Below are 19,308 nucleotides of genomic sequence, written 5' to 3' on the forward strand. Positions count from 1 at the left end.
ATATATATATATATATATATATATATATATATATAATGAAATCTTGAATTTAGTTCACGGATTCCCAGCACTACCTTTGCGAACCACCAGGGGTCCGCAGACCCCAGATTAGGAACCACTGCTCTAGTGGTCCTATATAATTATTTTCAAAATAGAATACAATTGACTGTGGAATATCATTATCATCATCTACAAGTTGTAAATATCCATCTACAACATCATCAACCAGCAGGGAGGCAAGGGTAACAAAACACTGCGTTTTTAAACTAAAACTGTCATCTTCGTGATATCTGAATTTTAGTCCTTCTTGCACAACATGCTTGTACACATTTTGTCCTAAATGAAACAAGCAGCATGCCAAATTCGACCCAGGAAACGATTCTAGAAATCCATTATAAGCTGCTCTTTCGAAATCCATAATTATATTATCAAGTCCCTCATTCTGCAGTAATTCATTTATTTTGGCAAAAAGTCTACTATATGTATCTTGACTTTTGTCAGAGAACAATCCTGGGGTATTAAAATTATCGATTTGAATGGGAAGTATATATATATAACTGAACAAATATACTAGAGCAGCACTTAAATGTTCCATTTGCCACCCAGTTCTTGTGCCGTTTTAACTGTCGAAGTGCTTCGTCACTCTCAAATATTAAGTATTCGTTTTGGATCTTCCGTCCCACTTTCATACATTAAAAACGTTTCATCATTGTCAAGATAGGAGAATTCACTTGGAATGGAAAACCCAACAATTGTAAGCGGGGTGTCAGGATAGATGGAATCAGCTTGCCTCCAGCATCTAATATTCCTATTAAGCTGTGCAAACAGATATTTCCAACAATGTACAGTCGTTTAAATTCTGAGCTTCACTGACGATAATTGAGTGAAGGGCACCACGAGATGAAACAGACTTTACTTTAATATTTGAAACTATTAACCTTGCATTTACCTCTGCAGCAGTTGAAGCGTGATTATAGGTCCCTATCTAATTAAGCTCTTTATAATTTTCATCCGTTTGAAGTCTTAAATTTCTAAACATGGCATTTTGCGCGCCCGTTTTTTCTGTCTTCACAAGCATAGAAACAACTGGTGAAGGTGCATGCCTCGTGGTTAGAGGTTGGGATCATGATTATCAGATCGTAGGTTCGATTCCTCGATTCTTCACATTTACTCAGCTAAAATGAGTGCCAGTCAAATCTAAGTGCAGCTTTCTTTTCCCTGAAACTGTCATATTCTGAATATTTCACAAAGTGTTGGAAAGGCCGAGAAATGTCTGTCTGCTTGAAATTACACAGGCCCTTAAAACAATTAGCGAAAAGTCCTCAAATGTAATTGATTAAGGAACACACACGTGCGCGCCCATACTCGTACACATACACATTACACGCACACTCACTTTCTCACTCTCATTTCTCTCTAATCCCTCTCTAAAAATTCTGTCTTTCTCTGTTTTATTCTTGCTCGAGAGAGAGAGAGAGAGAGAGAGAGAGAGAGAGAGAGAGAGAGAGAGAGAGAGAGAGAGAGAGAGAGAGAGAGAGAATTGTTTAGTGTATTTTTTGCTTTTTTATCTTTCAGTGACAAAAGGCCATGGGCTGACCAGGGATTACGAATGGAGATGAACTAATAACAACAATAACTAAAGCAAAGATGGCTGTCAAACTGGGAAAAGTTGTTTACCGTAATCATGCATTCGTAAATGATAACTTTTCCCTGCATGAACCCCAACATTCAGAACGGTAGGTAACCTTTATTTGTTCGCATCTGTTTTTCTGTCAGTTTGAATGGTAAAGTTGCAGAGGAGTGAGATATGATCATTTTCAAGCATTTGAGGTGGTTTGTGTTCCCACCAGTTTTTATCAACGGGCAGATCCAGGATTTTGCAAATTACCCAGTGAATGTATTGCGCTGTTCTATCCTGCCTGTTGAGATACTCTGTAGGCGCAAGAAGACTGCACATGGAGACGACATGATCAATGTTTTCATTTTGTTGCTTACACACACGACATGGGCTACTGCCGTTCTTTAATATGTTGACCTTGTAGATAGGCATTGATCTTGGGCTGCTATAATAAACCCTTCTGTTTCTGATGAGTGGCACGAGATGATTAGATTTCGGGATCGATCCGGTACCGGGCAAGCATTCTGCGTTATTTGTTATATTTACTTTACATGAAGTATTACGATCTGACATTGACTTTTAAGTCTCTCTAATTATCTCCCTTGAAAGCACGCTCATGGTTTCCACATAAATTATGGCGGCGTTGCTGTTTCCAAAGTTTTATTTTCGTTAATCTAAAATTAATTTTACTCGCGTCTCCATCTGAGTGTGGTGGCACATGGGTTAGTGGTTGGAGCAGCAGACTCGCAGTCGAGGGATCGTGGGTTCAAATCTCAGACCGGGCGATGTGTGTGTTTATGAGCGAAACACCTAAGCTTCACGCGGCTCCGGCAGAAAGTAATGACGAACTTCTGGTGACTTTTTTTCCACAGCAACTCACCTGCGTCGGACCGGTGTCCCGTCCAGGTGGGGAACCTATACGCCAATGAAACCGGAAATTGGCCCTTATGAACCAGTCAGGGCTCGAGAAGGAACAAACAACAACAGCAACAACTCTTAGTAGAAACTGATGGATAAAGAAATCGAACTCCATAAACAAACGGCAGCAAAACCGTTGAGAAATTAAATAATACTAACATATTCAGTGAAAATAATAAATTTAATTTATCCTTGACAATTTTTAGTTTTACCATTTTCGAATATATCACTCCTGTTTAAAATCTCTTACCTACTTGACAATTGCATTTCTAGCTCTGCCTTGAAGGAAGCATTACTTCTTGGACTCACGTTTTTGTGCGCAACGATGTTGTTAAACCTCTGTTAACAGCACCATGTGCAGGTCCTTTCCATTTTCTTTCACGCACAGATAAATATTTCCCTATATACCTTAATGGTTGTAAAGACACTATGTCAGTGGATAAACTAAAAGAAGAAAAAAAAGGCTTCATAGAGAAAACTCTCCCTGTTCCCACTGCAGACGATACACACACAGCATTACGAACACGACCCGCACACCCACCTTCGCATTCCGTGACTACCATTGAGATCGATCAGGTACCAGACAAGAATTCTGGATTATTTTTCCGGTTTTTTTACTTAATTTTTGAGAGCGTTTGGGTTCATTTTTAATATTCTCGTTCGTGAGAGTAGTCGAGTTTATTTCAGATATTCTCATTTTAAAAATCATCTCCGACTAATCGTTGAGAGGCCGTTGGTGTTGCCTTGGCGGAGGTTTGCACTCTCTGAGTGTCCTTGTTACTATTATTGTTGTTGTTATCATTATTAGTCAGCAGAATCGACAGAGTCAGATAAAAAAAGACTTGCAGTATTTCTTTTTGATCTTTACATTTTGTGTTCTAATCCGGTTGAGATCCACTTTGCCTTTCATCTCTCCAAAATCGCTCTAATGTAATAACAGTCAAGTGCTATGCTCAATGTTTCTTTTCTCTTTGTATGCGCGCGCGTTTGTGTGTGTATCATTTGATCTCTTTTTCAATCCATCCAAATTTTTAGTTTATATGTGAGAATTAATTACAATTAATGGATTGTTCATTCTCTAAATTTTGTTTATTTCAGTCATGTCCACCGTAAGCTGCCGTGGGACGTGTTCACAGAAACTTCCCACAGTAATTTCCGCCATGGGAATGTCATACAGATGACAGTTTTAAAAATACTGTTCAAGTTACTCTGTGCCTGTGTCTTAACGATCTTGATCTTCTCTCTGGCTGTTACAAACAGAATAACTTTAATAATACTAACCCAATCCTTACGAATAAACGAGGATCCAAGGCACTGTAACAATGGCAGCCAGTTAATGCATTTCTGTGAAGCAATTTCAAATTGTACAACAAAGACTTCCTCCCAGAACAGTCGTCGCGAAATAAATGTCTCTTCGATATGGGCCATGCTGCTTGTAATCTGCTGTCCCTACATCTATGAATTTATAGTTAATATGTGGAGAGTAATTTTCAAGCGTCTATTCAAGCTGGAAATAAAATGGTTCATACTGGTAAGTATAAAAGCATTGTCGTCGTCGTCGTTCTTGTCATCGTTGTTATTGTTACTTTTTTTATCTGTTTCTCTTAAAGACCGCTTGGCTTTTTTCTTGATGCAATTTGCCAGTCGATGTCTTTATCATTTGCCTAATTGTTGTTGCTGTTGTTCTTCTTCTTCTTTTTCTTATTTCTTAAACAATGATTCTGAGACAATATAGTCCAAGGCGTCCCTACTTTTTTTTTATTACATGTGCTTTGAGAGAGAGTAGGGTGTTATTTCTAGCAAGTCTGCGTAATTCTTTCGATGGTAGAATTTCAGATTTACTCCGTAAGTTTAACGAAACACTTGTGAATTGCACGATGTTACTGATACGTAAAGTAATTATTTGACACGCCAATGAGAAAACCCTTATGTGCTTTACTCAGCCTGCTAGAAATAACAAGTGTATCCAGTTCTAGATATACTACACCTGAAAATAAAAATGAGATGGTCAGTTTCAACACCTTTTATTATAGGACCGACTTGGGTTTAACAAGAACAAGATTTAGCCGAACTATTAAGAAGTGCTTGCTTACAAACATGTGAAATGCGCCATTATTCTTCTTAATGGGTCAGCCGTTGGAGAGGGTAGTGACAATGATATTTTTTTCATGCCTTCAGAGAATGCTGGAAAGAAGGTGGGGAGTTAACATCGGTCCAAAGACTCGGCCGCGATAGCCGCAGCAGAGGCAGCCAAGAAACATGTGATCGTGTTCAACCGGACGACGGATTAAGATTAGCACAGATTAAGACAAGTACGGAAAAGTTGCATCCGACAGGGTTCCTTCTAATCCTCTTAGATTACATGATCCAATGTCCTTCCTTTCGTAAAGACGTTACGCTTGAGATTTCACAGAAACTTGACTATCATTTCTAGCAGTGCAATATACACACTCTACAGAGATGACGTAGAATGCATCAGGAATAATACATAGATTCAACTTACAAGAAATAATATTTATATACACTGTGCACGTATTGATTTCAAATTTTGGCATCTGTAGGCATAGTTCATGAAGACGGACCACTTGCCGCTAAGCATTTCGTCCGGCGTGCTAACGATTCTACCAACTCTTCGCCTTTAGACACTGTGCACATATTAACTTGAAACAGTGTAATTCTTTGGTATATTGTGTATATCCTGAAGTAGTCTATCTAATACATGTATAAGTTCCTAATAAATCCTATTCTATTATAAACTCGTTTTGCAGACACTTATACTTTGTAAAAATACTAACTTACCTCTTCGGTTTATTGAAACTTCACAGGTAAGACCAATGTGTACCTGAAAACGATTTCTAAGGGTTGAGTTAATTTCATCTAGTCAAGTTGCGTATGTTGTTATTACTCTATTATCGATTGTAATAAGATAAAGGAAGATTGGATCTCAGGATTTGAAAGATTATTAGCACGATGAACCTTTTAATCCAACACCCCACTCAGTAATGCCTGGCATCTTTCTCAAATATATTCATCTTCTGATTCTTCTATGCCTACAAATGTCAACGGTCATGAATCTCCTTTTCCTCTCCAGCAAACACAGCGATCTCTCTGTGTTCAGTCAGTAAGACTATAAGATATCCTTTCTTTCCCTCCCTCCCTCTCTCTCTCTCTCTCTCTCTCTCTTTCTTTCTCTCTCTCTCTCTCTCTCTCTCTCTCTCTTACTTCCCCGCTTTCTTCCTTTGAGTTTTCTAGCTGTCATTAAGTGTTCAAGGCTTGTCTTTTCATACGATGTCCACTGAACTGAGTGTGATGCCTCCTTGTTGTGATGGTGGTTTCTGCACGTCTAAGCACGTTTGCCACTCTATCAACACAGGACGTCTTCGGCGACTGTCTGAGTAACCACATCGCTGCGGCTTAATTAAAAGTTTACATTTTACATAAGGATTAGTTCTATGTATACCGTTAAGGACTCTTATACTCACTTTTACTGTCAGCCGTTTAATCGACAATATAGTTTTGATCTCACTAAGCATTCTAATTTTTAAATTGCAATTTTTGAAATTGCAAAATCTTCTACAGCAAGTCTCGCGGAACTTGGTCATATACATTTTTGAGGGGTCTACAAAGCAAACGTAGAGGCAATATTCCCACGATTTCCCTCAGACTTGCTGTAGAGTGAATATCTAGTCGGTTGTGCTGCATTTCAAGGCGGAAGCTACACTCCAGCTAGCTCGAGTTCGACAATTTCCCTACCGAAGTGAAGTTACTTCGAAGGATCTCTGACTGTATTCAAAGTTTCCGCAGGCCCTCGTGAGCCTTGATCGACCATGTTGATGTTTTTGATGCTTTACTTGAACGGTAGCATGTTGACGGCTGTTGTAAGAAATAGAATATGCAGAAAGGATATTCCAGGGGACTGGCATCGTCCGAAGAACGGACTGGTTGGAAAGCAGTCTTGAGACGATGAATACAAGATATAGATAACAAGAGGAATAGAAAAGTATGATTGTGTGTGTGGGTGTGTGTGTGCGCGCGCATTCGTGAGTGTGTGTATTTCTGTCAGTTTTCTGACGAATTTCTTCTTTCTTTTCCAGATTTGCGTAACAGAATGTCTTCACACTGTTGGTTTATGGATGCTCGTGTTTGTTTTGCTACCAAACGTGGAACCAGTGCAGGCAGTGCTTATATTATATGGCATCACATTCTTTCCATGTCTTCTTGACTTCGTTGCTTCTGTTTTACTGTTTGAGACACCCTCATCTTACACTGTTGACTATTCGAAAAAAAAATCTTTCGGCAGAATATTTCTGACTGTATTGATTTTTCTCCTTACCGCCATGCTTATCGCCTCTTATACATATTTCCAATATAAATGCAAACCCACTTTGCACTATTTGATTCCCATCGCGCTCATTCTCGTGTCTATACGGTGGTGGGAGTCTTTTGCCGATATCATAGAAGATGAATTCTTTACAGAGATGTTATCCAAAATAAAAGAAAACAAAGCCGGAAGTAATGTTTTCATGTCACCCTTGAAAATAGCACTCAACCTTTTCTTAACGGCCCTTTATTTTTCATTTAACAAAGAGTGCACAGAAGTCCTGATTTTCGTCAACGAAAAGTTATCACATTGCGGATTATCAGAAACGACTCTGAAATCTGATCCCCATTTCAATGAACCGTTTACTTTCGCAAGCATTAACATTATATCGTCCTTTTTATGTTTTCAGTTCGCGAAAGTTGCTTGCAAACTGATGCTTCAGAATCTGTCTTTTTCTTTCCCTTTGATTATTGTTGGCCCTGCTTCGTTCTTCCTAGTCTCTTACATACAGCACAGACGAACGTCGTTTCTAGATTTTGGACAAGTCAATTGCAACGACTTTGTCGACGTTTTCCAACAGTTCGGCTGCAACAGCATCTTGTTAATCTTATTGTTCATCGCTTATGTAATAACCACAAGGCACGTGTGGTACCCGAAAATTGAGAGACTTGCCAAAGACAGAAAGTAAGTTTGAGCTTTTGTTGAGGGCTGTTGTTGTCACTGTTTTTTTTTTGTTGTGATGATGAGGGGGCGGAGGAGAGGGGAGCGGAGGCGGAGGGAAATGAAGAGGGGGATGAGGAGGAGAGAAGGAGAGGGGATGGGAAGAGAAAAGGAGGAGAGGAAGAGAAGGGGAGGAGGAGGGGCGGAGGCGCAGGAAATGAGGGGAACAGGCTGAGGGAAGGAGAAGTGAGGAGAGGAGGGGAGAGGAGGGGAGAGGAGGGAGGGAGATGATGGTGGTGGTAGTGACTGATTGTCATGTTCAGGATTCTGTTGATAGAGGAAGTGATGGTGATGATGATGATAAAGACGGTGATATCAACAATTCAATGAATTTCTTTCTTTCTTTTTTTTTTTTACTATATGTACTTTTAATACGAATTTATCTTTTATATTGCAGATTGTTCTTCAAATTGAGTTACTGTGGAATCTTGCTGGACCAAGATCTACTTCTAAACAGAAGACATGACAAAGGTGAAGTGAAAGCGGACCAAAACGTAAGACTCTGTTTCACATCTCTAAATGGAGCACGCAGCATTACAATCGCATGAACGGACTTTGTCTAAAACGTGGTTGAAAACAAAATTGAGTGGTAGGGTCAATCTATCGCTCTGTCAAACAACCCAGCTACCTGGCTCTGGAGCACCTTTAGTAGAATCCATTCTGTTACAAACATTCGTTACTGTGTTTCTGGTGTGAGAATAAATTCTTCCCTTCTTTTCCATTCTTTTATCTTTCGTCAGTTTCTGACTCTCCGAAAAGACCCCACCCCCCACAAACGCTGCAAACCTTCTTTGTTTGATTTTCGTCTTTATTTCTGTTTCTCGGTGTATTGTACATGGAATCGTCTCTGAACGGTTCCTGGGCAAATCAGGCTTTTTCTTCTTTGAGAAGAAATTGTTATTATTCCCTTACTTAATCGTTCTCCATTTCTAGGAAATGGTTGAGCGAGCGGCTAATCCTGACAGCACGATCCCTCTTATAATGCAACATAGTGGATTCTGTGTATGAAGAGAGAGAGAATGATATAAACAAACAAAAATCGCCCCACCTCCACCCAGTATACGACCAGTATCTTATTAGCTCTGTAAAAATGGAAGTTAAATTTGACTTCGGCGAGATAAGATCTCAAGAGACAGAGTTCCTCTGGCCAACACACACACACATACTATACAATGACGCTTCTCTACACACCCGAGTTACCCCGAAGATGCCACCTCCTTGCTAGCTTTTCTTTTATTTGCTTTTCTGAGGTGGGTGTTAATTATAGATTTTTTGAATTTTTTTATCAAAACCATTAACTGTTGTTTTTTGTCCTTTTTTTTCTTTTTAGGCCATCAGAATCAGTGCCATGAAATATGATGCGGATGGTATGCATATGTATAAACTAGGATCCACACCAAAAATTTACGCATGCGCAACAATGTGGCATGAAACGGAAAACGAAATGTTACAATTATTGAAATCTATGTTTAGGTATTGCTCTGCATTTTTCCGCAGCGGTTATTGTAATTATTATTTATTTAATTTTATGAGTGCGGGAAGATTGGTTTATTAAATGGAATAAGTGTTGCGTGTATAATGGAGGGCATGTCTTTGAAACCCTTAGGAGTCACACCCTGAAATTATGCATGTGCTCCTTATGTAGAAAGAGGTATTACCAAAAGCTATGGAGCTAAATCTGAGTCGGTCAGGTGCAAAATATTTTGAAATTTGGTTGAATCCACATGGAATGACCCAATTATATAATTACTGTATAACCAACCGCTGCACACAATACCTTATTTAATTGTGCAATCAGCACAAATGGTGGTGGTGGTGGTGGGTCAGCTCCAGGTCAGTCCTGAATGAGCAGACCTGTAATCAAAGTTGGTCCAGTCATGTCCAGCCCACATTTTTCAGAATGCGTCTTTTCCTTTCCCAAGTTAGTTGTACCAATCTGCCTGGCGCAAAAGTATGGCTGATCTAGGCTTCTTAAGGAGAAATGCAACTCCTTAATTCATACACTGCAAATGATGGCAATATCTGAGACAATAAGAATCTGCAAGACCTTATGGTTTAAAGGATTATGAGAAAAATGAGATTTTTTCCTTGGGCGACCATCAACAACTAGGTAGCAGACAGGTAGCCAATTAAAATTAACTCTAAATTAAAAGGCGAGAAAGAAAACACACACACACACACACATCCATACATACACACAAACATACATACACACAAACATACATACACACACACATCCATACATACACACATACGAGCACACATACATACATACATGCATACATAGAGCAAATGAATATTCCATTTTGATATTTAAGATATTGAATATAAATATTCGATATTTATTTGACAATTATACAAACAAAATTAAGACCAATTTTTCACTTTACTTTTCTTGCAGAATGGATAAAGACCAATTCACACGGAGTTTCATGCAAGAGAAAGTTGGTATCGTTGACAACGACTACTATGAATTTGAAGGTTCTTTTATTCTATCTTTCCTCCCCCACCCCACCCGTGTTTACTTTTACTAGAAATACAATTATTTGTTACTGTATGAGCGATGAGTTAATTGCATCACTGCTTCATATTTCATTGTGTATTTTTTCAATGTAAGGAAAGTGATTGATGAAACTGTTTCGATTTTTTAACTTGTTTCAGTGCTCTATATATTAGTTGGTGTTACAAAGTCCGACTTGTAATGATACGGCCATTCCAACGTAATTCGCATAACCTCTAATCAATTAACGCAAAACAAACTTTTTAGGTGGTTGACCGGACTGGAAATGTTTTACGAGCCAAAGTGAATAGAAGCTGAAATCGTGATCATGCAAGGCTATGAATAGAACTAACTTGTTTCTTCTTTACTTTTTGTTAATTTTTAAATGTTGTACACATTTAATGATGTAAAAATCAATAGGTGACATACACGACACGGTATGTAGTGGAGAGTCAAAACGTTTTCAGTTAGGCTGAATGAGTGTATAACGTAGGTTTGATGAATAATTTAAATATTGTTTAGATTGGTTGATTTGATGCAGTCTCAAAACCGAGTCGACTTTCACTGCATTTTTCGATTCTGGACGTTAAGCAGAGAAAAAGAAAGAAAGAGCATGCGTGTGCAACATTATCATATTCAATAAAGCAGTGGCTAAAATAAGGCCATGAGCCTTACTTTTTGAACCTTGAATTGAAGGGCTGAGATTTCGAAAACCCTGGCAAATATGTTTGTCTCACTTGCACCGTCTATTGCCCACTATAGCTATAAAAATATGCCAACTGTGCGGTTACGGGTTCGAGCCGACTATGCGGCAAGTGTCTTCTAGCATAGCTTCAGGCTGACCAAAAGCTTGGGGTTGAAATTTAAAAGACGGCAACTGGGTGGAAGTGTGGTAGAAGAGTGTCCGTACATCATCCGGTTTAACACCACACATATATATATATATATATATATATATATATATATATAAGGTGAGTTTGAAGGGATATATCATCCGGGCGAATACTGTGGTGGCTCTCAGTTATGTTCCAGGTTACGGCTAACCGCATCGATTAGTATTTAACGTCTATGACTACTAGCAATTGTAAAACGGTGCCGTTTCGACATATTAGATAATATATTTTCTTTATATATTGAATACAGGTCACATATTTTTTGATGATGCTTATACAAGAATAGACGGTGAACCCCAAATCAATGCATATGTCGAATGTCTAATGAAATTGGTAGAAAAGGCAGGCAGGTAAATTATTTTACTCTTAAAACTAATACAAAAATACAACATATATATAGACATACATACACTACATATATATATATATGTTCTCTTCTTATACTTACACCACACCTGGAACCAACCCTACAGTCGGATCTACGGTTTAAATTGAATTTGGTACTCACATATTTGCAGTATCTATTCTTCCTCTACAACTTTTGTATATCATTTTGGAAATTTGAATAAAATATACCTCTTTTTAAACAATATGACGATTGAATACCAAGTAGGAAAAAAAAATTGCATTTTCAATACTTTCTTCTTTTTGCTGTAGCTTACTACATTATTGACTGATTTCTTAAAATTGCTGATGTTATATTTCTGTCTTTTCAAGCGCAATCCACACAGACGTCTTTATCGAGAAACCGACGATATGTAGTACGCCGTATGGAGACCGCTTGGAATGGATCCTTCCTGGTGGAAACAAACTGGTCGCCCACCTAAAAGACAAAAATAAAATAAGACACAGGAAGCGGTGGAGCCAGGTGAGGGCGTTTATCTATTATTTTTTGCCAGGGAATCTAGCTAATGACAAATTACTTATTACGATCTGGTAATTACATCTTAGAAAAGACACTTCTTTTTGTAGTATCCGATTAACGACGTCAAAGTCCTGGTGCCGTCATCCTAGTGCCGTCGTCCTAGTAATGACCTCCTAGTAATATTTTGATAAATCATTCTCGTTATGACAAACTAACAAGGTAACGACATCTTAGAGAAATCCTAGTGAGTATATCTTAGTACATCCTGCTCTATTAATAATACCATATTAAAAACATGCTAGGACTATTGCTACATCCTTATAATTACATCTTTGTAATAAACACCTTAGCAATGACTTTCTGGTAATGGCACACTAGAAATACCATCCTGATAAAGATATCCGAGTAATATCTTGGTAATGATGTTGTAGCCATGGTATCCTAGCAACGACATCCCAGTAATGACAAGATGACGATAGCACTCTTGTAATGACTGCCCAGTTACATCATTCTGTTAACGCTTATCCTTCTAGGAGCAGCAGCATTTTAGAAATGACATGCTACTAAAGACAATCTAGTAATGACTTGGGTATCATTACTGCCATCCTATAAATAGCATCTCGGTAAAAGCATCCTCAGAATTTCATTCTACTCTTAATGTCAGTTCTGGCATTCTAGTGAAGACCTCCTAACTCTGATCTCCTATTCTCTCATAGTATCTACCGCAGTATAGATTGTGCTAACCAAACATCTACTTTAAAGGGCGCATAAATATTACCTCTTGGTGTTAATACTGCGCCTGTAACTGATATATATACATATGCATGTATGTATATAGTTACGTGTGTATGTATGTGTGTGTGCGTGGGGTTGTGTGTATGGAGGTATACGTGCGTTCCTGTGCGTGCGCGTGCGCGCGCGTGTGTGTATGTGCCCATTTTCGTATGTATATGAATGTATGTATATGTATATATATTTATATTATAGATATAGATGTACATAGACGCGCGCGCACACAGACAGACAGACAATACAATACAATACAATACAATACAATACACACAAGTTTATATTATTACTTCCTACTTCAGTTTAGCCACTATGATTGCATGGAATCCTGCACAGGTCATCAGGGAGCACTTTATTACTATATATATTCAGATTTTCAACGTATCAGAGCAAGCTATCCTCGTGAATTTAATAAATGGTTCATTTTGAGATTCCGCGGGGCGCTAGCAAATATGGGCTATAACAACAGTTATAATGTCGTAACTATATCAGTCGTGAGTACAGCGCTGTTACTGGAACAACCAAACTTTCTGTGTTTTAGTCAAACATTGCAGCTGAGAAAATTTCCCAAGTTATTACTCAGTTTCCTGTAACTGATCATCGGGCAGTCGTGAGAATTTAGAATAATACTATGGTTTGCAAGTATTTCCAGAGTTTTACAACTATTACTGGACTCGTTGAATAAACAATTAAAGCTGAGAAAGAAGGAGGGGAAAATAAATCTTGAATATTCATGAAATCGATCGGTTTCATCAACATCGTATTCTGCCAAAGAGAAACTCGTGGACCAAATTTCAAAATAACGCTAAATGCATGTGAATATAAGTCTGTATATTTATTTAAAACCCACAGTGTTGGTATTCTAGTAATTAGAGGTCAATACGTAAGTCGACCTCAGCCTTCTCATCGAATAGTATTTATCCTCTTGTTATTCTGCTATCATACATATCTGTCCTTATTACTTTTATTTTCTCTTTTAAGGTCATGTACATGTACTACGTCTTGGGCCACCAGATTGCATCCGTTGATATCAAGATAGGTCAAAAAGTTAAACGTTCCGATAATACATTTTTGCTAGCTTTAGACGGAGATGTAGATTTCGAACCGTCGTCTGTTCTGCTTTTATTGGACAGAATGAAGAGAAACCCTGTGGTTGGGGCAGCTTGTGGAAGAATACACCCCATTGGAAACGGCAAGTTGTTTATTAGAGCGAAGGAGTTTGTAGATGCATACATACACATGCTTATGCACGCATCATACACACAAACAAACAAACACGCACATACACACACGTGTATATATATATATTATTAACATTTAAAAATATTATAACATGATTCTAAAATTAAAATGATCATCATTTTATTGACATTTACCACATTTAATTACAAAAAATTATCAAATATAAAGATGTGTTATTTTACTGGTACACGACTTTTGCGGCACCCTGTGTATATGTATGTATATATATATGTATACATATATATATATATATACCTGCTAACTCCAGCCTCCTGCTAGCTCTAGTCTCAGCTGTGAACTTGTAACCTAACGGATGTTCAATTATACAATTATAGCACTTACACAACGTATCTATTCGTTTAGATCACCAGTGAACTAAACCCCTCATATTCTATATATATATATATATATATAAACATATATTCGTTTCCAGGGCCAATGGTATGGTACCAGAAATTTGAATATGCAGTCAGTCATTGGTTACAGAAATCCGCTGAACACATGACCGGATGTGTTCTTTGCAGTCCCGGATGCTTTAGCCTTTTCCGAGGATCAGCACTAATTAAGCCAAACGTTCTGAAGAGATACACTACAATGCCAACTGAAGCTAAACACCATGTACAGTACGACCAAGGTAATTATGCATATACGGCGGTCCCCCAGCATGGCCTCAGCTATCTTACAGAAATTAGTAAAGAGTAAAGAGAAATACAAACACACACGCACACACGCACACACACACACACACACACTTGTAGCAAGTACATTTTCCTGCTGGTAGAGGATTGTTTTCTAAATCGTAGTCTGCACTTGATATTAGGATTGTAACTCCGTGAAGGAGACAATCTGGAGAAAGAATTACCCGAAAAAGACGACCACTGATATTCCCCACATAGAATTTTCTATCAATGTTGCTTCCTCAACTTGTGCCGATGCATTATCGATCATGGTATTCCGAGCTTTCGGCACAAATGGTATTAGCTGCAGAAATTTTTTACCTATGATACCAACCCTTTCCATGGGAAATGACAAAATAAGGTCAAGTACTGAATATAGACGTTTTATTTGACTATATTCTATTCCAACCCAGTTCGAAAAAAATGCTGTTCTTGTAACTGTTAAAAATTAAGAAAATTTGATGGAAATTGATAAGTGTATGTTAAACTATGCTTCATAGATGAGGTCCCATAAAAACGAAACCAGCCTGAAGTTATCGTATTTATATCAAAGATCAGACTGACTCTTTATTGCATGTTTCCAGTCAATTGTTAATGAATTTGCGTTTTGGAATTCTCTCTTTTGCCTTATATATAAAGACTTTTCATTAAATTTCATGATTTTTTTTTTTTTTTTAAAATTTCGGATGTAATTCCAGTTGATTACAACTCTTTTAGGAGTCTTGGGCAGGGTTTCACTGCACTGAATACGTTGTTAGCTCGCATTTGTTTATTACAAATATATTTGTTCGTCCAGGTGAGGACCGATGGCTGTGTACACTTCTGCTGCAAGAAGGGTCTCGAGTTGAATACTGCGCAGCGTCCGACGCCTTAACATATTGTCCTGAAAACTTTAACGAATTCTTCAAACAGCGAAGGCGATGGGCTCCGTCTACTATGGCAAACATAATAGAACTTCTAGTCGACTGGCGGCATGTACGACAAGTAAACAGCAGTATATCTTTGCCGTATATCATCTATCAGACTGGTTTAATGGCCGTCTCAATCATAACGCCTGCAACAATTTTCCTCCTTGTGGTCGGGGCTTTGACAGCAGCTTTCCCGTCTATATCGTTGACAGCTTCTCTGTTTATTAACCTCATCCCAGTCGTAATCATGCTATTCTTGTGCTTTGTGTCACCAGAAGATACCCAAGTATGTATTATCTCATTCACTTCATTACTTTATTGAATTTTTGATTTTTTTTCATTCTTCTTTGCCTTCTTCTTCTCCTCCTCTTTCTTCTTCTTTGCCTTCTTCTTCTCCTCCTCTTTCTTCTTCTTTGCCTTCTTCTTCTCCTCCTCTTTCTTCTTCTTTGCCTTCTTCTTCTTCTCCTCCTCCTTCTCTTTCTTCTTCTTTGCTTTCTCCGTCTTCTTCTCCAGTAGTATGGTAGACTGTAGTGTTTCTATTACTTCATGATTTTTTTAATAATATTAATTTCAAACACACCGACGAATGTAAGGAGTAACAAAGTAAAACTGATCAAACCTAGAAACGGTTTTATATTGAATCCCATCGAATTCACTGTACCCAGGATTCAACACAGCAGATTTGTGGCACATATTCTCGCACTGATTTTTACCTGAGGGCTACGTTAACGATACAAAGTGCCTGTGGAGTGCTCAGCACACATCCATTACCATAGGGTTTTATGAAATACAAAAGAGATGAAATGATAATGAGACATCTGTGCATCATTAGATTTAAGTGACAAAAGCTTGTACACTTTTGCCACTCTCTGTTAATATAGCAGGATCCAGTGACAAGCATTGCAAGATGACTGGTATTATTTTGACTGAAAGTTTTACGTCAGAATATCTTTCTCCTAAGAGCTGTGTTCACCCACAGTTTTGTCAAAAATAACGGGAGTCTGCGTATGACATTAAACTGCATCTGGTAGTGAGGCTCCAGTTTGTGAGTTTTGAAGTGTGAGAAACATGAAGTCGCTACTTATTTAACATTACTCCCAGCTCCGTTCTGATTCGGATCGGTAGTACCTGTCAGGGTCCCGTCTGTGTGAAATAGATTTTTCCATGAATTGAAGAGGGACCCGTTACGTGCATACACACACATACATGCATACAGACAGACAGATACATTGTATCATTATGCACGTAAGATGGACCTGGTTCAATTTTCTTTACATTGTTAATAAGCCTTCTGCAACTTTATTTCGGCATCTTGAGAAGGAACGGTTAGCAAGTTCTAATTCGCTGTAAAGACAGCGAAACCGACTCGTTCAATCCTGATGAGAAGTCGGCGAAAAAGCCCTCGTGAATTTAATTTCATATTTGGATTAATTACATATAGGTATGACTCCATATATTTATTTATTCATAAGGCATAAAGCTTCATTTATTCTAACCTGAGTAAGATATTTCACACACACACAAATATATATATATATATATAATTTAATTTATATAAGGGCATTACTATACAATAAAGCCTCACGCTTAGAGGGACCCCATAAGTCAAAACTACCAGGAGTCCCTCTAAGCGTGAGGCATTATTGTATAGTAATGCCCTTATATAAATTAAATTATATATATTTATGGAAAAAAATGATGGGTTTTTTTCCTTATGAGGTTTTTTTACGCTAACTACTTGATAAATTCTTATAAAGTTTTTATCCTAAAATTATATATATATGTATATATATACGTATATAGTCTACATTGTGTTTTTGTTTTTCAGCTGAAATTTGCCTCGATAATAACGCTGTTCTATACTATAGCAATGATGCTTGTGTTTGTCGGTTTGATGAAAGAAATCTTTGAATACAAGTTCTGTTCCACTACTGCTTTTTTGTTCACATTTGTTGCCGGCACGTTTCTGACGTCTGCATTTGCTCATCCACAAGAATTCAGTTGTGTTCTCCATGGTCTTCTTTACTTTCTTTTTGTGCCATCCACATCTATTCTGTTGATGGTTTATGCTCTGGGAAATCTCCACAATATTACCTGGGGAACACGAGACAATGCAGCTAAAGGTAAACCCGCTCCTGTCAAAGGGAAAAAAATGGCCTTTAATCAAATTAAGAATGTTTTAATGTCAAATTCTTCTGAGGGAAATGAAAAAGAATCCGAATACTCCTTTTCGTGTGGATATCTTTGCCGCTGTCTGTGTTTTCTGAAGGAGAAATCGAACAAAGAGCTAACACTTCTCGCGACAATATTAGAAAAGCTAGATAACCTTATAAAACCTAAAGCATCAAAGAAAATAGATTCAGAGCAAACGGTCCCCTTGATAAAGATCAATAATGATGCAAACGCGGAAAAAGAGGGTGAGAGCAGAGCAGAAGATCAGGATCTCGCGAAACAACAACCAATACAACAACAACCAATACAACATCAACCAATACAACATCAACCAGTACAACAACAACCACAGCCAGAAGAACAACAGCCAACGGTAGAAACACAAGAAAGCAATCGCGTCACTTTTGCAGGTATACTAACACAATTGTACTTTTATAATGCTATCGTTATTTTGCTACCATTCCTACACAAGTCATTGAAAGCATTAGCAACTTTAGAATTTCATATAGAATCCAGGTGATTATGAAAGTATCGTATAGGTACAGGTGTGGCTGTTTCAGGTTCAGTCCCACTGCGTGGTACCTTCGGTAAGTGTCTTCTACTAAGGCCCCGGCGGGCCAAAACAAATGGATTTGGTAGGCGAAAACTGAGAGAAACTCGTCGTGTATATATCTAATATAATAAATGCGAAAACAAATTTCTGTGTGTTAGTGTGTCACACTTTGATCCCCTCTGTCACTATTCAATGACACTTCTACTATTCCACATGATGGAGTGAGAGTGATAGTAGGTATAGAGACGGTGAGGTCAGTGGCGATGACAGGCAGACAGAGAGAGAGAAAGAAAAAGAGAGGGAGAGAAAGAGAGACAAAGAAATTTAGGGAGAGTTGCTGATGTTTTATTAAAAGTAGCAGTGTTGATGGTGGCAGTGGGAGTAATAATAGGAGAGAGAGAAAGAGTGAGTATGTGAGAGAAAGAGGGAGATGATGTACAACTTTGTTTAACCATGTCACTTTGACAGAAATTCCTGTGGCCAATGTACTGAACACTATCATTTTTGTTTTATTTTTTGCTTTCTTTAATACACACACACACATACACACTTTAATTGAAATAAATTTTCCCCAAAATTAAACAAATCTCATATAATAGATGTGAATGTCAGTGTCACACTTTTTCAACTTCCATAAATCCTTTCTACTGGGAGCACAAGGCCTCAATTTTTTTGGAGAAAGGATTAAGTTGATTACATCGACCCCAGTACGTAACTGGTATTAATTTTATCGACTCCGAAAGGATGAAAAGCAAAGTCGACCTCGACGGAATTTGACCTCAGGACGTAGCTGCAGACGGAATACCACTAAGTATTTCACCCGGTGTGCTAACGATTCTGCCTGCTCGCCGACTTAATAATAATAATAAATGTGGATGTCAGTGTGTCACGCTTTTTCAATTTTACTCCTAGAGGCTGACTCCATGAGTAAATTAAAAACATTCTGGGCCGAATCCGGACCTGCAATCCTGAAATTTTGGATTCCTATGTTTTCATTACTGCGATTGTTTTCGGCGATTCTTTTTACATGAATTTTTTGCGATGAATATGATCATCATTGGAATGTGACTCTAGAGGAAGCAATTGCAACAAATTCTTCAAAATAAGTCAGAGATCTGTTTGCAGATCTTCC

The 19,308-nt window shown here is 38.0% G+C and overlaps 1 protein-coding gene across 4 annotated transcripts in view; it reads left to right on the forward strand.

The window, feature by feature from the left end:
- LOC106867755 (chitin synthase chs-1) overlaps positions 1–19,308 on the forward strand; it is a 40,635-nt gene that overhangs the window by 16,358 nt on the left and 4,969 nt on the right. For all 4 annotated transcript variants that reach the window (XM_014912720.2, XM_014912721.2, XM_014912722.2 and 1 more), the window contains exons 2-13: positions 1,576–1,736; positions 3,635–4,067; positions 6,631–7,541; positions 7,975–8,071; positions 8,908–9,050; positions 9,979–10,058; positions 11,221–11,320; positions 11,688–11,838; positions 13,606–13,816; positions 14,300–14,500; positions 15,340–15,737; positions 17,280–18,033. In XM_014912720.2, coding sequence (XP_014768206.1) covers positions 1,648–1,736; positions 3,635–4,067; positions 6,631–7,541; positions 7,975–8,071; positions 8,908–9,050; positions 9,979–10,058; positions 11,221–11,320; positions 11,688–11,838; positions 13,606–13,816; positions 14,300–14,500; positions 15,340–15,737; positions 17,280–18,033 — 3,568 coding nt within the window. In that variant the 5' untranslated portion in view covers positions 1,576–1,647. The remainder of the gene's footprint in view (positions 1–1,575; positions 1,737–3,634; positions 4,068–6,630; positions 7,542–7,974; positions 8,072–8,907; positions 9,051–9,978; positions 10,059–11,220; positions 11,321–11,687; positions 11,839–13,605; positions 13,817–14,299; positions 14,501–15,339; positions 15,738–17,279; positions 18,034–19,308) is intronic.

This window comes from Octopus bimaculoides, chromosome 22, assembly GCF_001194135.2.
Source record: "Octopus bimaculoides isolate UCB-OBI-ISO-001 chromosome 22, ASM119413v2, whole genome shotgun sequence".
Lineage (NCBI taxonomy): Eukaryota > Metazoa > Mollusca > Cephalopoda > Octopoda > Octopodidae > Octopus > Octopus bimaculoides.